The sequence below is a fragment of the Vulpes vulpes genome, chromosome 9 (assembly GCF_048418805.1).
Source record: "Vulpes vulpes isolate BD-2025 chromosome 9, VulVul3, whole genome shotgun sequence".
Classification (NCBI taxonomy): Eukaryota; Metazoa; Chordata; class Mammalia; order Carnivora; family Canidae; genus Vulpes; species Vulpes vulpes.
The window spans coordinates 96,639,140-96,656,532 of record NC_132788.1 but is presented as its reverse complement, the minus strand read 5'-3'; the positions used below and the strand labels follow the sequence as shown (position 1 = coordinate 96,656,532).

Below are 17,393 nucleotides of genomic sequence, written 5' to 3'. Positions count from 1 at the left end.
AATAAATAAATAGATCTTTTAAAAAAAGAAGTTAAATCAGGTGGGATGCCTGGGTTGCTCAGTGGTTTCAGGGTCTGCCTTTGGCTCAGGGCATGATCCCGGAGTCCTAGGGAGTCCTGCATTGGGCTCCCTGCATGGAGCCTGCTTCTCCCTCTGCCTGTGTCTCTGCCTCCCTCTGTCTCTGTGTCTCTCATGAATAAATAAACAAAATCTTAAAAAAAAAATTAGTACTTTTAGGAATTACAGGTTTGTTAATATTATTTATGCTCCTTTTGTAGAAAAAAATATAAGCTTCATTCAGAGTATAACTAAGGTTAATGCTATCCTAAAATATAAAAAAGTGTTTATTTTATTTATTTTAGAGAGAGGCAGAGAGCGCACATGAGAGTAAATGGTACATGCGAGTTAGGGGCAGAAGGAGCGGGAAAGAGAATCCCAAGCAGACTTCCTGCTGAGCGTGGAATCAGATGCAGGGCTCAACCTCATGACTCTGAGATCATGACCTGAGGTGAAACCAGCAGTCAGACACTAAACTGACTGAGCCACTTAGGTGCCCTAAAAGTGTTTATTTTGAGACTAGTATATCACATGTGGTATCACATGAACTATTTGGGCTTTTGAGTTGAAGCTCTACCTTTTTTTTTTTTTTTTTTTTTAAATATTTTATTTATGAGAGACAGAGAGGCAGAGACACAGGCAGAGGGAGAAGCAGGCTCCATGCAGGGAGTCTGACATGGGACTTGATCCCGGGTCCCCAGGATCAGGCCCTGGGCTGAAAGCAGCACTAAACCGCTGAGCCACCCGGGCTGCCTGGAGCTCTACCATTTATTAGTCAACATAGCCATATTTTACCCAAGTAGAAATTGAGGGTAATAATCTGAGAATATCTCAGATTTAGAGAGATAAGTATCAAGTTATATAAGAATATAAAGTGTACTTTACAAGGACATTACTTATTATCTGAAATACTCAATTTTTAAATATTCCTTAGGAAAAAGCAGCTAGAATTGGAATCAGAGCTTCAATCTCTGCAAAAAGCAAACCTTAATCTTGAAAACCTTTTGGAAGCAACAAAAGCCTGCAAGCGGCAAGAAGTTTCTCACCTAAATAAAATTCATGCTGAAACACTTAAGGTAGGTGGTCTGAAGCAATTCTTTAATCCTAATGAATTTGATCTCATTTTGTTAATAATGGAGAGAGACTGCACAGATGATCCCCAGGTATGCTAGACTCCTTTGCAAGACAGTCAACCCCAGAGTAACTGATCCAGCTGTTCTAGTGTCTGCCTCCAGTGGTCCAGTAGTCCAGTGGTGGGATGTTGTGGAAAGAAAGCATTTGGAATCAGACCTGGGTTCCGATTTAACCTGTTACTATCCTTAGGCAGGGTTTCCTCATTTCTGAGCTTCATATTTATGGTCTCCAAAGTGGGGATGAGGAGGATGTGATTGTAAGTTTTTTAGAGCACTAAGTGAGATAATAGAGCGGTGGCACCTGGTGGATCTTGACAGCTGTTGCTGTAATGTACCATGTGCTCCCAGTTAGTGGTGGAAGAATAGAAATCCTAAGGACAAAGACCACTAAAGGATCTAAGATAAAACTAGTAATAACAAGAGGGCTTTTTTCCTAAACAACCATTGCCCTCATTTAAAAAAAAAAAAAAAAAAGTGTGAATATCTGAGAATGAGGAGAACCAAGGGAAAGCAAAAGATTAAGAAGGTGGTGTTGCTGATGCTGGTGATTGAGCTTTTGTACCAGATTCTGTGAAGGGAGCCCGATGTGGGACTCGATCCCGGGTCTCCAGGATCATGCCCTGGGCTGCAGGTGGCGCCCAACCGCTGAGCCACCCGGGCTGCCCTAGGAGATCGTTTTTAAAAGAAATTTTATCATTTGTTTGAGTAGACAATTCACATGATGGGAGTTTTTAAAGGTATAAAGAGTATACATTGACAAGTGTCTCTCCATCTTCTGTCCTTCCTGCCGACTAGCCAAGCCCCTTTTTGGAAACAGTCACTATCAGCAAGTCTTTTGGGGTTTTATTTTTCACCTTTTAATTTTTTCCTTTTTTTAAAATTTTTAATTGAAGTACGGTTGGTATACAATATTATTTTAGTTTCAGGTATACAATATAGTGATTAGGTAGTTTTTTATATTATCCTGTACATTATGCAGTGCTTACCCAATTGTAGTCATCATCTGTCACCATACAGGTTATTACAGTATTACTGACTCTAATCCCTATGCTGTACGTCACATCTCTGTGGCTTATTTATTTTATAACTTGGAGTTTGTACCCCTTTACCCATCTCACCCATCCCCCCAACCTCTTCCCTTCTGGCAACCACCAGTTTGTTCTCTGTATTTATGAGTCTGTTTCTGATTTGTTTTGTTTTTTAGATTCTACATATAAGTGAAATCATGTAGTGTTTGTCTTTTTCTGTCTGATTTATTTCACGTAGCGAGCTACCGTCTGGGTCCATCCATCATATCACCAATGGCAAGGTCTCATTCTTTTTTACGGCTGAGTAATAAATATACCAGTGTATATACGTGTGGGGATGTATATGTGCATATATATATATCACATCTTTATGCATTTATCTATTGATGGACAATTGAGTTGCTTATATATCTTAGATATTGTAAATAATATTGCACAAAATGTAGGAGTGCATGTATCTCTTTAAATTAGTATTTCCATTTTCTTTGGGTTAATACCCAGTAGAAGAATTTTGCTGGACCATATTATAGTTCTATTTTAATTTTTTTGAGGAACCTCCATATTGTTTTCCACACTAACTGTACCATTTACATTCTTACCAGTAGTGTAGAAGCGTTTCCTTTTCTCTACATCCTTGCCAACATTTACTGTCTCTTGTCTTTTTGATACTGGCTATTCTGATAGATGAGGTGGGGTGATATCTCATTGTGGTTTTTTTTTTTTTTTTCTTTTTCTTTCTTTTTAAAGACTTATTTATTTATTCATTCAGAGAGAGCGAAGAGAGAGGCAGAGACACAGGCAGAGGGAGAAGCAGGCTCCATGCCGGAAGCCTGATGTGGGACTCGATCCTGGGTCTCCAGGATCACACCCTGGGCTGCAGGCGGTGCTAAACCGCTGCGCTACCATTTCTACAATGATGAGGGATATTCAGCAATTTTCTCATGTGTCTATTGGGCATCTGGATGTCTTTAGAAAAATGTTCAGGCCCTCTGTGCCTTTTTTTTTTTTTTTTTTTTTTTATGATAGTCACACAGAGAGAGAGAGGCAGAGACACAGGCAGAGGGAGAAGCAGGCTCCATGCACCGGGAGCCCAACCTGGGATTCGATCCCAGGTCTCCAGGATCGCGCCCTGGGCCAAAGGCAGGCGCCAAACTGCTGTGCCACCCAGGAATCCCTTTTTTTTTTTTTTTTTTAAGATTTTATTTATTTATTCGTGAAAGACAAAGATAGAGAGGCAGAGGGAGAAACAGGCTCCATGCAGGAAGCCTAACATGGGACTCGATCCTGGGTCTCCAGGACCACACCCTGGGCTGAAGGTGGCACTAAACTGCTGAGCCACCCAGGCTGCTCACCTCTGTGCCTTTTTAATTGGATTATTTGGGTTTTTTAGCATTGAGTTATATGAATTCTCTATATGTTTTAGATATTAAACTCTTATTAGATATATCATTACAGGTATCTTCTCCCATTCAGTAGGTTGCCTTTTTTATTTTGTTGATGGTTTCCTTATCTTTTTCTGGGTATAGTATACTTTAATTGATGGTACATGACAAGGTAGGACTCCCCAAGACCCTCTCCTTCTTCAGGGAGTCTGGGGTGGAAACTGGGTAGAGTTCGGGAGATTCTCATTGTGTTGGATGAGTTGGGGCAAGGACTCCCCAGTAGCTAAGGGCCTCTCTTTCTCTTGCTCTTCCTGGGGCTGGTGGTCTGGAGGGCTCTTCTTGGAGGCAGCATGGACTGTAAGGTCCATCACCCAGTTGCTGTCACTAAATTCATTGTCATAGCAGGAAACGAGCTTGACAAAGTGGTTATTGAGGACAATGCAAGCCCCAGCACCAAAGATGGAAGAGTGGATGTCATTGTTAGAGTTGCTGGGCAAACCTGGTTTGGTTTGGGCCTAGGATGCCTTTGAGGGGGCCTTCCTATGCCTATGTCACCACCACCTTCTTGATGTCATTGTATTTGGCAGCTTTCTCCAGGTAATGGGTCAGATCCATGACTGACACATTGAGGGTGGGGACACAGAAGACCATGCTTGTGAGCTTCCCATTCAGCTTGGATGACTTTCCTACAGCCTTGGCAGCACCAGTAGAAGCTAGGATGATGTTCTAGGAAGCCCCTCAGCTGTCATTCATGCCACAGCTTGCTAGAAGGGTTGTCCATGGTAGTCTTGGTGGCCATGATTGCATAGACTATGGTCATGAATCCCTCCACCATGCCAAAGTTGTCATAGATGACCTTGGCCACAGGGGCCAAACAATTGGTGATACAGGAGGCATTGCTGATAATCTTGAAGGAACTGCCATATTTCTCATGGTTCATGCCTGCCACAAAATGGGGGCATCAGAAAGGGCAGAGATGATGACCAGCCCCCCTCTGCCCCACCCTTCAAGTGAGCCCTAGGCTTCTCTAAGGTAAATGAAGACCCCAGTGGACTCCACAACATACTTAGCACCAGCATCATCTCATTTTTTTTTTTTTTTTTTTTTTTTTTTATGATAGTCACAGAGAGAGAGAGAGAGAGAGAGAGGCAGAGACACAGGCAGAGGGAGAAGCAGGCTCCATGCACCGGGAGCCCAATGTGGGATTCGATCCCGGGTCTCCAGGATCGCGCCCTGGGCCAAAGGCAGGCGCCAAACCACTGCGCCACCCAGGGATCCCTCATCTCATTTAATGTTGATAGGATCTTGCTCCTGGAAGATGGAGATGGGCTTTCCATTGATGACAATTACCTGTTCTCAGCTTTGGTTGTGCTGTGGAATTTGCTGTGGGTGGAATCATACTGTAGACCATGTTGTTGAGGTCAGTGAAAGGGTCATTAATGGTGACATTGTCTACTTTCCCAGGGTTAAAAGCAGCCCTGGTGACCAGGCTCCCAGTACACCTAATCTGTTTAGTCTGACCTTCACCACCGTGTCTCTGGGATGTGGCTGGCACTACACCAGATGTGGCTGTCTGTCAAATGGGGAGGAGCAGAGAGCCTCTTTTATGTACTTTTAAAGACCCAACCAACCTCAAGGTCATCAGCATATTCTACTTTTTTCACTACTTTTGTAATTTTCTCTTTACTTTGAGATGTTAAATCCATCTGCTATTTTATTTTTGAATGGTATTACATAGGGATTTAACTTTTTTGAAGTTTCTAAGGAATTTATTTTTTTAATAAATTTATTATTATTATTTTTTAAGATTTTAGTTGGTTTTTTTTTTTTTTTTTTTTTTTTTATTTATGATAGTCACACAGAGAGAGAGAGAGAGGCAGAGACACAGGCAGAGAGAGAAGCAGGCTCCATGCACTGGGAGCCTGACGTGGGATTCGATCCCGGGTCTCCAGGATCGCACCCCGGGCCAAAGGCAGGCGCCAAACCACTGCGCCACCCAGGGATCCCAATAAATTTATTTTTTATTGGTGTTCAGTTTGTCAACATACAGAATAACACCCAGTGCTCATCCCGTCAAGTGCCCACCTCAGTGCCCGCCACCCAGTCATTCCCACCTCCCCTTCTGCCACCCTTAGTTCATTTCCCAGAGTTAGGAGTCTTTCATGTTCTGTCTCCCTTTCTGGTATTTCCCACTTATTTTTTCTCCTTTCCCCTTTATTCCCTTTCACTATTTTTTATATTCCCCAAATGAATGAGACAGGGATTTAACTTTTAATAGTCCTTGTTTTTCTCACTAATTTGAACTTTACACATATAAATCATTGTTTTTCTATGTATTTTCTTCCTGTGTTCTATTTGACTATTCATATGCTAACCAATTTAAGGACTATACCCTTATAATGTATTTTTATGTGGGTCAGGGAAGTCTTCCTAATTTGTTCTCTTTTTAATTGTTTTTCCTTACACTTATATTCTTTGTATGCAGTTTGGAATCGGCTTAACAAGTATCAGTTTTAAAAATATAACTAGAATTTTGCTTGAGACCACATTGAATTGATAGATTTGTTTCTATTTAGGCATTTCCCACCTGCCTCTCAAGGATACTCTTTCTTTTGATGATTAGAATTTCAATTTTATCCTCTCTGTTCACACAGTAACTAAATACTTTTGCTATTTTGTTCATGCATACTAATACTGTTTCATAATCACATTTTGCTGTAGATTATGACTACGCCAACCAAGGCTTATCAACTTTGGTCTCGAACAGTACCAAAATTAAGCCCTGAAGTGGGGAGCTTTGGCCCTGTGTGCACTCAGAATTCAAGTGAGTTAGATGATAATATCTTGAATGAGCCAATTCCACCTGACATGAATGAACAAGCTTTTGAGGCCATTTCTGAAGAGCTTAGAATGGTGCAGGTAATGTTTGGTTTCAGAAAACACGAGTAATTAGACATTAAAAACAAACTTCCTTTACCGTTTTAACTCTGTAATGTATAGTGTTCAAACCTGTATACTATTAAAATTGTATTTCTTTAAATATGGATGTGTGAAAACTCCTGACTTTGAAATCCGCCTGCTTTTGCTCTTTTTCATTTGCTCTTCAGTATTTAGCAAGTCCCCCTCTATAGTCTCCTGGGGCTTTGGTTCTCTCATATGTGAAGAAACTGGTCTCCTTGCCACCAGCTTCAAGTTCCAGGTCTGGTTTATGTGACACAGTACTATATCTGCTAAAGAAAATTAAAATGATTGAAAGAATCTTATTATAGATCAAATTTCAGGCAGTTTTTGGTATATTTGAAAGAACCTGTGAAATGTGCTTATCTCAGAATTCTGGTGATTTTTTTTTTTTAAATGTCTTTCTGCTGTCTAGTAAAATTTAGAGTGAGCCACACCACCCTCAAATTTCAGACTTTTGCCCTTTCCAAGGCATAGAGGCCATTCTGGTAAAGTCACTCACATGCGGCCCTGGGAAAACTTCCTAGAAGTCTCAAGATGGTTCTGTGATTGAATCCACTTAATTTTAACCACCTTTTCCCTTGTATTTCAAACTATTTATTTATTTATTTATTTAAAAAATTTTTTTTTTTATTTATTTATGATAGTCACAGAGAGAGAGAGAGAGAGAGAGAGAGAGAGCAGAGACATAGGCAGAGGGAGAAGCAGGCTCCATGCACCTGGAGCCCGACGTGGGATTCGATCCCAGGTCTCCAGGATCGCGCCCTGGGCCAAAGGCAGGCACCAAACTGCTGCGCCACCCAGGGATCCCCTATTTCAAACTATTTAATTAAAAGGACCACAGGTGTAATTCTGAGACACCAGAAGTCATTAGTGTCATCTTTTGAAATTGTTTTCTGGCTCCCAACTGGCCTCTGATGTCTTTGTGCATATAAGGTTTTGAATTTTATTTTTTGTTTTTCTAATGCTGAAGAGACACTGGAATGTTGAGAGTTCCATTAAAAAGAATTTTTGGCAACAGAAGTTTTTGTGTTGCTGTAGGAACAGATGAATGCCCTTCAAGTGAAGTTGGATGAAGAAGAGCATAAAAACCTCAGGCTTCAACAGCACATTGACAAACTGGAACATCACTCTATACAAACGCAGGAGGTAAGACCAGGAGTGTGGCCCCAGAAAATAACGTGAAACAAAGCCACAAAGTGAAAGGATTATGAGAAGAAAATACCTTTGCAAAGCCTCTGTCAAGGCTTATTTGAGTTGTATTTATTGTGTTACTTCACATACTGCTCTGATCATGACACACACGCCCCTAGTCTGAATTCTAGCACACTTTGTCGATAGTGCCAAGAGGTCTCTTGTGCTGTTAGTTCGGAACAAAGTAGGATGGATGGACAGTCCAGGTGCTTACAGTGATCCTTCCCTTTGTTGATCATCCTCACTGTAGCTCATGGGAACAACCAATTTTCTTCTCTGAGACCTTAAACTAGATGTTTAAAACAGAAACAAGGTACTAATTTATAGTATATCTTAATACACCAATATTCCTTTTCCAATAAACTTATCTTTTTCTCAAAGCTTTTCTCATCAGAAAGAACTGACTGGACCAGACAGCAGCTCTAAACTTATCTTTTTCTCAAAGCTTTTCTCATCAGAAAGAACTGACTGGACCAGACAGCAGCAAGAGCATCTCTCACAACTGAATGTCCTTGAAAAGCAGCTTCAGGACACTCAAACTAAGAATGACTGTGAGTTTGAACAACTGGGAGCTTTGTCATCTGAATACTGTTAACTCAGTGTCTTTTGACTCTTGTGAATAAATCTTGCCCTATATTTTGGGTTTTTCAAAATTTTAAATTAGATGACCAAACTTGAGTCTGCACGACAGGGATAAGTAACAGTAATATGTCATAATTGGGTAATTTGCTCCAGGACTGCTCACAAACAAGTGATTGAACTGTTTGCTGAAAGTTTTAATACGGCTTTGAAAATAAATTGTCTTTAAATCATATGATGAATAATGTTTTGATAGTGACAAAATAAAGCATAAATTAGGTATTTGTATATATCCATAGTTGGGAGTATCACTTAATTCCCAGTTTTTTTCAGTTTATTTCTCCTTTCATCTAAGTGTTTGCAGCAGTTTATAATAAAGCTAAAGGACAGCCATTGTGTTTTCTTTGACCAAAGAGTTACCTAATTTAGTTGGAGTTTCCTTAGAAGACCAGAAGCATTTAACCCATTTTGGAAAGTTCTGGTACATTACCAAGGAGTTTTCAATAAGTAAGATTAGATCGCTTAAAATGTGCTTCGTTTCTTGATTTCTGTCCCTTATATTAAATTTTCATGCACATGCTACAGGAGAAATGTAGAAGAGTCAAATGGCCTGCAGATCAGAGACAGATGTTAAGTCTCCTTTTTTTGTAGAAATACATCAAAAATCTTAAGCAAAGGGGAGGAAGAAAATAATCTGAGTGCCCCTAGGTACCAACCGCTTGGTTGTTTAACATTTTTTTTTTTTTTTTTTTTGGTTTATCATCTTAAAATTGGTATCTTTACTTTTTTGCTGTTTGTGTGAAGATATCCCTCAAACTTATTTACCTACTTTGTTAAAAAAAAAAAAATTATATAAAGAAATCTGTTGAGAGTTTATTTTCTTTCTTTTTTAGTTTTGAAAAGTGAGGTGCATGACCTGCGTGTAGTTCTTCATTCTGCAGACAAGGAGCTGTCTTCCATGAAACTGGAGTATAGTTCGTTCAGAGAGAGTCAGGAGAAAGAACTGAGTAGCCTTTCTGATCGACATGCGCACACACAGCTTCAACTGGACAGTGTCAGGTAGAGTTGTTCTGTTATGACGTCCCGTTGCTGGTTGGCCTGCAGCCTGGGCCTGCTCGCTGTGCAAGTGCTATAAACCCAACCCAAACTAGTTAAACAAAAAGGTAAATTATTGGCTCACAATACTGGGGAGACCTAGAGGTGATTTTGGTTTCAGGAACAAACTAGATTGAGTTTCAGAAGATATCATCATTGCATGTTCTCTCTGTCTCTATGTCTTTGCCTGTATCTGTCTGTCTTTCTGTGTCTCTCTCTCTGTCTCTCTCTCTCTGTCTCTCTAAGTCCCTGCTCTTTTTCCCTCAGTATGTTGCCATTACTCTGTCCTACTTTTGAGAGCCTTCCTTTATGTGACAGGGAACAGATTGCCTCAGACAGTTCCATGTTCTGCCTCTTAGCATAACGATCCCTACAATGACCTCTCTCCCAGAAGCCGTGTATCAGTCCCAGGGAAAATCCAAATTAGCCTTTTGGGAGTCATCTGCTTACCTTTGGGCCAATTACTCATTGAGAGTTTGGGCCAATTACTCATCAAGAGTTTGAGATGGCATGGGCCCAACATAGTACCTTTCCAGAGGAAAAGGTGTGCTCTTACTAGAAGGGACACACAGTATGAGACTGACCAAATCAGCAGTTGTCACTATTGTCCATGGTAACTCACCTGAAGCCGGTGGGAGTCAGTGCTAGTACTCTTGAAACAAAGGAATGATAGAAAGAAGTTGTTTTTACTATTCTTCTTGCTAATTTCAACCTGTTGTAAAACCATTTTGTGGTGTCAATGCCAACTTGTGGGTCCATGGCAATAACTTAATAATAGACATCTGGCATGTGATACGGTGAGTGTCAGAGATGTTGCAAAGGTTTAAATCTGCAATTTGTATGTGTTTTCCCCATATGTAAGGAATTAAAATAGAGGAAGAAAGCCTAAGGTCTGCAGACCAAATCCATACAGACAGGTTTTTACTGGGCCTGCCCAGTATGATTTGAAAACGCTTAGCATAGCATTCTCAAAATTGAAAGCTTTCTTATAAAAATCTGTCTTTTAGCGTCCTCTGAAAATCCCATCTCTGCCATGTGAATGACTCTTTTCCCATGAGACAGGGGTGTGTGCAGAGTCCACATGCCCTCCACTGCCCCTACACACAGTCCCCAGCACCAAGGCTCCAGCCAGTTGCCATTTGTCATCCCTGGTGCACTGTTGTTTTTCTTACACCTGGCATCTGTTTTCAACATCTTAGTCACTGATATAATCTTGGCTCTGTTGTAAATTAATTTTGTGTGATTTTTTTGAAAAGGTCACTTCAACTAATCTCATTGGGTTTTAACTTCCTGATGTTCATGTCAGTTCAATTAGATCTAAAATGTTAAGAATCCCCACAATATTTGACTATATGCTTAAATTCTGTCTTAAAAATAGCGAGTATATTTCCTTGTTTTTTTTTTTTTTTAAAGATTAATTAATGTATTTATTCATGAGAGACACAGATGCAGAGACATAGGCAGAGAGAGACGCAGGCTCCATGCAGGGAGCCCGATGTGGAGCTCGATCCCGGGACTCCACGATCACACTCTGGGCGTGAAGGCAGAAGCTCAACCGCTGAGCCACCCAGGTGTCCTTATTTCCTTGCCTTTTTTTTTTTTTTTTTAAATTTATGATAGTCACAAAGAGAGAGAGAGAGAGAGAGAGAGGCAGACATAGGCAGAGGGAGAAGGAGGCTCCATGCACCGGGAGCCTGATATGGGATTCGATCCCGGGTCTCCAGGATCGCACCCTGGGCCAAAGGCAGGCGCCAAACCGCTGCGCCACCCAGGGATCCCATTTCCTTGCTTCTTAAATTAGATACAACTTAATTTTTCTCAGTGACTCAGGTTTAACACTGAGGGCATCACTCTCTGGGCTGCTTGTACTCCATGGCCTTCCAGGCAGTGAAGAGGCCCCTGCATGAAATAGCACAACACCGCTGTGTGTTTCTTGAATCATTTGGCTGCTTTATATATACAGTTTATATCATAAATACATCCCCCCTTGTTCCCGTCTCTTGTCTGTATGTCTGTCTTTAGCAGCTGATTTATACTGCTTTGAAATTTGCTGCTTCTGCCCTGCTTCAGTTAGTAGTAAAGCAGATCAATCCCCATCTAATGACCTGTGTATAAGCTGGGACATCTGTTTTGGATGGTGCCAGAGTCAGGTTCATTGTTTATAAGTTCTTGGCCAAGCTCTGGATGTTTGGGTGTGTCATAAAATGTGTGGAGAGGAATGAGGGGATGAGAACCTAAAAAGCAGGAAATAATAATTATATGAATTATGAGATAGTCTTGTCTGAGGGAGTTGACTCTCTTGATCAAATTAAAGCCCCATTTGCCATCTTAAAACTTTCCTAGAGTTCAGAGAATATGTGATGATGAATGGATAGAGGTGAGCTACCACCAAAACTAAGTTAAGGCCAGTCCCTAACTTACATGAGAGAGGTTTAGGTCTGGCACCCCCTAAAATGAATCCATGACCCTAACTGCCCATCAGTTGCGCACGTGCAGTTGAGACCACGGGAGGAAGAATGAGGAGGTAGGCGGCTATAGGCTTACATGCCCACCTTGTCTTTTCCATCCCTATCACACTGCTCTGTGGTCCAGTGTGTCTTATATGTTTGTGCATTGTGGGCATTCCACACAAGTTCATGAGGAGCTTTATGTCAGTCAAGGCTTCTGTAAGTTGGGAATGGTCTGTATGTAGATGGGAGAAGTGGAACTGCCGGTAATCTGACTAGCAGAACTACATTTACTGTTTATATTTACCATTGTAAAAATGTTTTCCTGATAAAGATTAGAAAAGGAAAAGCTTCTTGAGAGCAAAGCCTGCCTACAGGATTCCTATGACAACTTACAAGAAGTAATGAAGTTTGAAATTGACCAACTTTCAAAAAACCTACAAAACTGCAAAAAAGAAAATGAAACTCTGAAATCTGATCTGAATGTAAGTTAAGAAGGGTATTGCTTATTGATGAAATTGTCCTGGATGTGTGATTGTTCCCTGGAGCACAGGGCAAAGTCTGTTTTGACCTCTCCCTAACTTCCTGTACTGGCCCATCATGCCTGCTGACATAGAAGGTACTTGATGTGTTTGTTGATTACACGTTGCTAGTAACCATTACTTAAAATCTGATGTGACGTTGTCTTTTAGAATTTGGTGGAGCTTTTTGAGGCAGAAAAAGAACGCAATAACAAATTATTATTACAATTTGAAGAAGATAAAGAGAACAGTTCTAAGTGAGTGCTATTTATCTTTTCCGTTAGTTGACTAGAATATCATTTACTACCATATTAACTTGAGTTACTTTTTTATTGCTGATACCCTGTAAAGTTTTTTTTTTTTTTAAGCATTTTAAAATAAATACCAGATTCTTTTGTGTAAGAGGGTAGAGAAACTTAATTTTTCAAAAGCATTTGATAAGCAGCTGTGGTACTTTTGAAACAAATTGCAGTTGGTAGTGATCAGAACCCAGGGCATTCTCTAAATAAATCACAGTAATTTTATAACTGGAAGGTGGGGAACTGATTTTTATTTCTGTCTCTACTGTTCTTTTTCTAGCTGTTGCGTTTCTTTCTTGGTCTCTTCACATGAATGCCATTGTCTTTCTTCCTGCTCTCTCCAAGTTCTTTCCCTTAGTGATCTCTGTCAGTCACTTGGCCTCAGCCAACAGGATGCTCATTACTCTAGTGAGAAGAAATTGTATTTATTTATTCAACAGATGCTTGTAGAGTTCTTAGTATGACTCAGATTGTCTTCTGGGCCTGGGGATACAGGGGTGAATACATCTAGTGGGCATACATCCTAGTTTGGAAGCAGTTAACAATTAGTCATTTGTTCATATACTAGGTGATATCCAACAAGCCAAGCACTATTCTGGTAAATGCCAGAACATTTTTTTTTTTTTTAAACATTATTTTTTTTTTAATTTTTAATTTTTAATTTTATTTATTTATGATAGTCATACAGAGAGAAAGAGAGAGAGGCAGAGACACAGGCAGAGGGAGAAGCAGGCTCCATACGCCGGGAGCCTGATGTGGGATTCGATCCCGGGTCTCCAGGATCGCGCCCTGGGCCAAAGGCAGGCGCCAAACCGCTGCGCCACCCAGGGATCCCAATGCCAGAACATTTATTTAGAAGTAAGACAGTGAACAAAATTTCCCCATCCCCATGAGTTAGTTTCACATTCTAGCACACAGAGATAGGTAATAAACAAATATAAATTGATAATAAACAAACTCCTAAGTGCTCTGAAGAAAAAGAAAGTCGTAGCCCAAAGATGGGATCTCCTTAAATAATTGTTGAAGAAACAGGTAGATATTGGACTCCTCCTGGAATGTAATACCTAACACCATGTGTGTGCTGCACAGAGTTCTGTTGCAGTTCATTGAATCTTTTCTGTACAAACACACTTAATTCCTGTTTCTATTGGAAGAAGTTGTGAATAAAAAAAAATCATTCTTTTCTTCCAGAGAAATCTTAGAAGTTCTTGAGGTTGTGCGTCAGGAGAAACAGAAAGAAATGGCCAAGTGTGAGCAGCAGGTGAGTGACCTCTGCTCTAATTTTAGAGTTTGAGATCTGTAACTTCTGTTCCTGATGTTGGAATAGGTGTATTAGAAACACGGTTTCAGCAGTCAGGTGTCAGAAATTGGTAGCAAAAAGAAGGATTGTTGGTTGGTTGTATTCTTAACTCTTGCTTTCCTAACTCCTAGATGGCTAGTCATACTTTCTTGGTGGTCCCTTGTTGGAAACCCATAGCATCATCATTGCCTGTTAACCCAGCTTCTCCTTTTCAAGTTTTAAGCTAGAGAGCATTGTGTAATGTGAAAAGCAGATTTCACCTCCCCCCTTTTTCTTCTATATGTGTGTGTGATTTAATTTTTTTTCTCAAAATACTTCTTTTTCCCCATAGATGGCCAAAGTACAGAAACTGGAAGAGAGTTTATATGCTGCAGAAAAAGTAATCCATTCTCTGGAGAAGTCTAGAGATGCTGACAAGGTTGGTAGAGGCCAAAGCTGCATCCCTTGGCATTTTCTTTTTTTTTTTTTTTTTTTTTTTTTAATTTTATTTATTTATGATAGTCATACAGAGAGAAAGAGAGAGGCAGAGACACAGGCAGAGGGAGAAGCAGGCTCCATGCGCCGGGAGCCTGATGTGGGATTCGATCCCGGGTCTCCAGCATCGCGCCCTGGGCCAAAGGCAGGCGCCAAACCGCTGCACCACCCAGGGATCCCGGCATTTTCTTTAGAAGTGATCCTTTAACGTTCTAGTTCCTGCTCCCACGGTGACTGGTAACTGACATTTCTAGAGATGCTTAAGCCTTGTTCATCTTCCGAGGTTGCCAGAGAAGGAGGTCTTCTATTTAAGTTAATACTCCATGTAACTACAGGGGCAAACTGTTGTCATTTCTGTTGGCATCGCTTCTAAAACACATCCTGTCAGTTTAACTAGAATACTGTTAGTAGGACCTTTTCTTGTTGGCTCTGAGTCCTGTAATACAAACTGTCAAATCCCTGCTGTTGACTTTCACCAGAATAGTAAACAAAATATGTATGTCCAAGTGTAAAATTCAGTATAAATTCCTTAGGGGCAGCCCCAGTGGCTGGTTTGACACTGCCTTCAGCCTAGGATATGATCTGGAGACCCGAGATCGAGTCCCACATCAGGCTCCCTGCATGGAGCCTGCTTTTCCCTCTGCCTGTGTCTCTGCCTCTTTCTCTCTGTGTCTCTCATGAATAAATAAATAAAATCTTAAAAAAAGAAAAAATTATTTATATGCCTACCCCTAATTCATTCAGAAAAACCAAAACATGTTTCAATAAAAGAGTATAAAGCCATTAAAATATAAATTGATAATAATGTGACATCTTTTGCTAAATAAAATTGACTTTTCTTACTGTCATTAGGAAAGACAAACTTTGTTGTTTAAAAGTGATCTCCTCCTAGGGCGCCTGGGGGGCTCAAGTCAGTTAAGCATATGTGTTCAGCTCAGGTCATGATTTCAGGATCCTGGAATTGAGCCCTGTATTGGCCTCCCTGCTCAGTGGGGAATCTGCTTCACTTCTCTACTCCTCTCCCTGCTTGTGTTTTTTTTTCTCTTTCCAATAAAATCTTAAATAAAAATGATCTCTTGCTTAATGCCATTGAATATGAAGATATTGTTTCTGTCCTCGTCAGGAAGTTGTAGCTGACCTCATGAGCCAGATCCAGGAGCTAAGAACATCAGTCTGTGAGAAAACAGAAACCATAGACACCCTGAAGCAAGAACTGAAGGACATAAGTGTAAGTTGTCACTGACAAGATAGCACATTTGAGCACAAGATGCACTTCACAGATTCCTCAAGAGTTTAACAAATGCTCCACCAGAAAAAAAGATATCTGTGGTCATAACGGTATGCAAATATTAGTACCACAGGTTTCTGGATTTGCAGAACTTCCAGAGAGCCTTGAATATGCTCATGTGCAGTGTGTGCCTCTGGGAGGTGGTATAGGCTGTGGCACTACTTGGACCACCTGGGCCTAGGAACAGTGTTCTGTGTTCACCCTTTGATCAGAAAAGGACTGGTTGTGGTCTGTGATAGTAAAGGGTATGTAGTGTTCCTTAACTGCTTCAAGAAGAAACCTTGACAGATTTTGGTTAAGTTCAGAGACATTTGTTACATAGTGAGTTTTTGCATTATTGGACTTCATGGTCTCAAGTAACTACTTTCCCTTACAAGTATCTAAGTGGAATGTTGGTGCTTCCTCCTCACCTCCCATCAGGGTGAAGGCTTTTGTCCACATTCCCCATTCCTTTGCTACAAAGGAAGCTTGCTGTTCTCCACATTTGTTGCTAAAGACATCTCCTGATAAAAGTGCGATAATATGGGGTGCCTGGCGGGCTCCATCAGTTGAGGGTATGACTCTTGATCTCATGGTCATGGTTCGAGCTCCACGCTGGGTGTAGAGATTACCAAAAAACAAAAACAAAACCAGAAACCTTGATTGATGTGTTTTCACTGGTACCTATGGGACTTTTTGACATCTCTTCACCATTTGGGCATTTACTCTTTCATTCCTTCATCCAACAAGTACTTACTAAAAGATTTGTGGTAATATCATCACCTCAGAGCTCAAACTTCTTGTTCTTTTGACCTAAAAATAAACATAGTAGGGGCACCTGGGTGGCTTAGTCCGTTAATCGTATGCCTTCATTCAGGTCATGATCCCAGAGTCCCTGGGATCGAGTGCTGCATCCAGCTCTCTGCTCAATGGGGAGTCTGCTTGCCTCTCTCTCTGCTCCTCCCTCTGTTGTACTCTCTGTCTCTCCCTCAAATAAATAAGTAAAATTAAAAAAAAAAAAAAGTAAACACAGTAAAGGAGACCACTCTTGTATCATAATTTTCTTTTCTGCAGTGCAAATACAACTCTGCTTTGACTGACAAGGACGAGAGCAAAGTGTTGATTACACAACAGGAAGTGGAGATTCGGGATCTGAAAGAAGCCCTTAGACTGAGAATACTCTCTGAGGACATAGAGGTAGACTTTAACACATCCTGACACTTGTTTTTCCCCTTGTTGATGTTTATATGTGTATGTGTGTGGGGAGGTTATTAATGAAGAAATAGAGGGCTTTTTAAAGGAATAAGTCAAGGGCAGCCCCGGTGGCACAGCGGTTTGGTGCTGCCTGCAGCCAGGGGTATGATCCTGCAGACCCGGGATCGAGTCCTGCGTCGGGCTCCCTGCATGCTTCTCCCTCTGCCTGTCTGCCTTTTTCTCTGTCTCTATGAATGAATGAATGAATAAATAAATAAATAAATCTTTAAACAAATAAAAGAATAAGTCATAGTTAGAGCCATTTTCCCTAGAATGGTTAGGCCATTAATAGGTAACATTAAAATTGTTATATTTTGGGATGCCTGGGTGCCTCAGCGGTTGAGTGTCTGCTTTTGGCTCGGGGTGTGATCCTGGAGTCCTGGGATCGAGTCCCACATCAGGCTC

General features: G+C 40.8%; 1 protein-coding gene across 3 annotated transcripts in view; it reads left to right on the top strand.

The window, feature by feature from the left end:
• KIF15 (kinesin family member 15) overlaps positions 1 to 17,393 on the top strand; it is a 79,763-nt gene that overhangs the window by 47,234 nt on the left and 15,136 nt on the right. For all 3 annotated transcript variants that reach the window (XM_072721100.1, XM_072721101.1, XM_072721099.1), the window contains 11 exons: positions 992 to 1,133; positions 6,322 to 6,519; positions 7,600 to 7,707; positions 8,198 to 8,303; positions 9,225 to 9,390; positions 12,208 to 12,358; positions 12,566 to 12,651; positions 13,885 to 13,954; positions 14,325 to 14,411; positions 15,591 to 15,695; positions 16,809 to 16,931. In XM_072721100.1, coding sequence (XP_072577201.1) covers positions 992 to 1,133; positions 6,322 to 6,519; positions 7,600 to 7,707; positions 8,198 to 8,303; positions 9,225 to 9,390; positions 12,208 to 12,358; positions 12,566 to 12,651; positions 13,885 to 13,954; positions 14,325 to 14,411; positions 15,591 to 15,695; positions 16,809 to 16,931 — 1,342 coding nt within the window. The remainder of the gene's footprint in view (positions 1 to 991; positions 1,134 to 6,321; positions 6,520 to 7,599; positions 7,708 to 8,197; positions 8,304 to 9,224; positions 9,391 to 12,207; positions 12,359 to 12,565; positions 12,652 to 13,884; positions 13,955 to 14,324; positions 14,412 to 15,590; positions 15,696 to 16,808; positions 16,932 to 17,393) is intronic.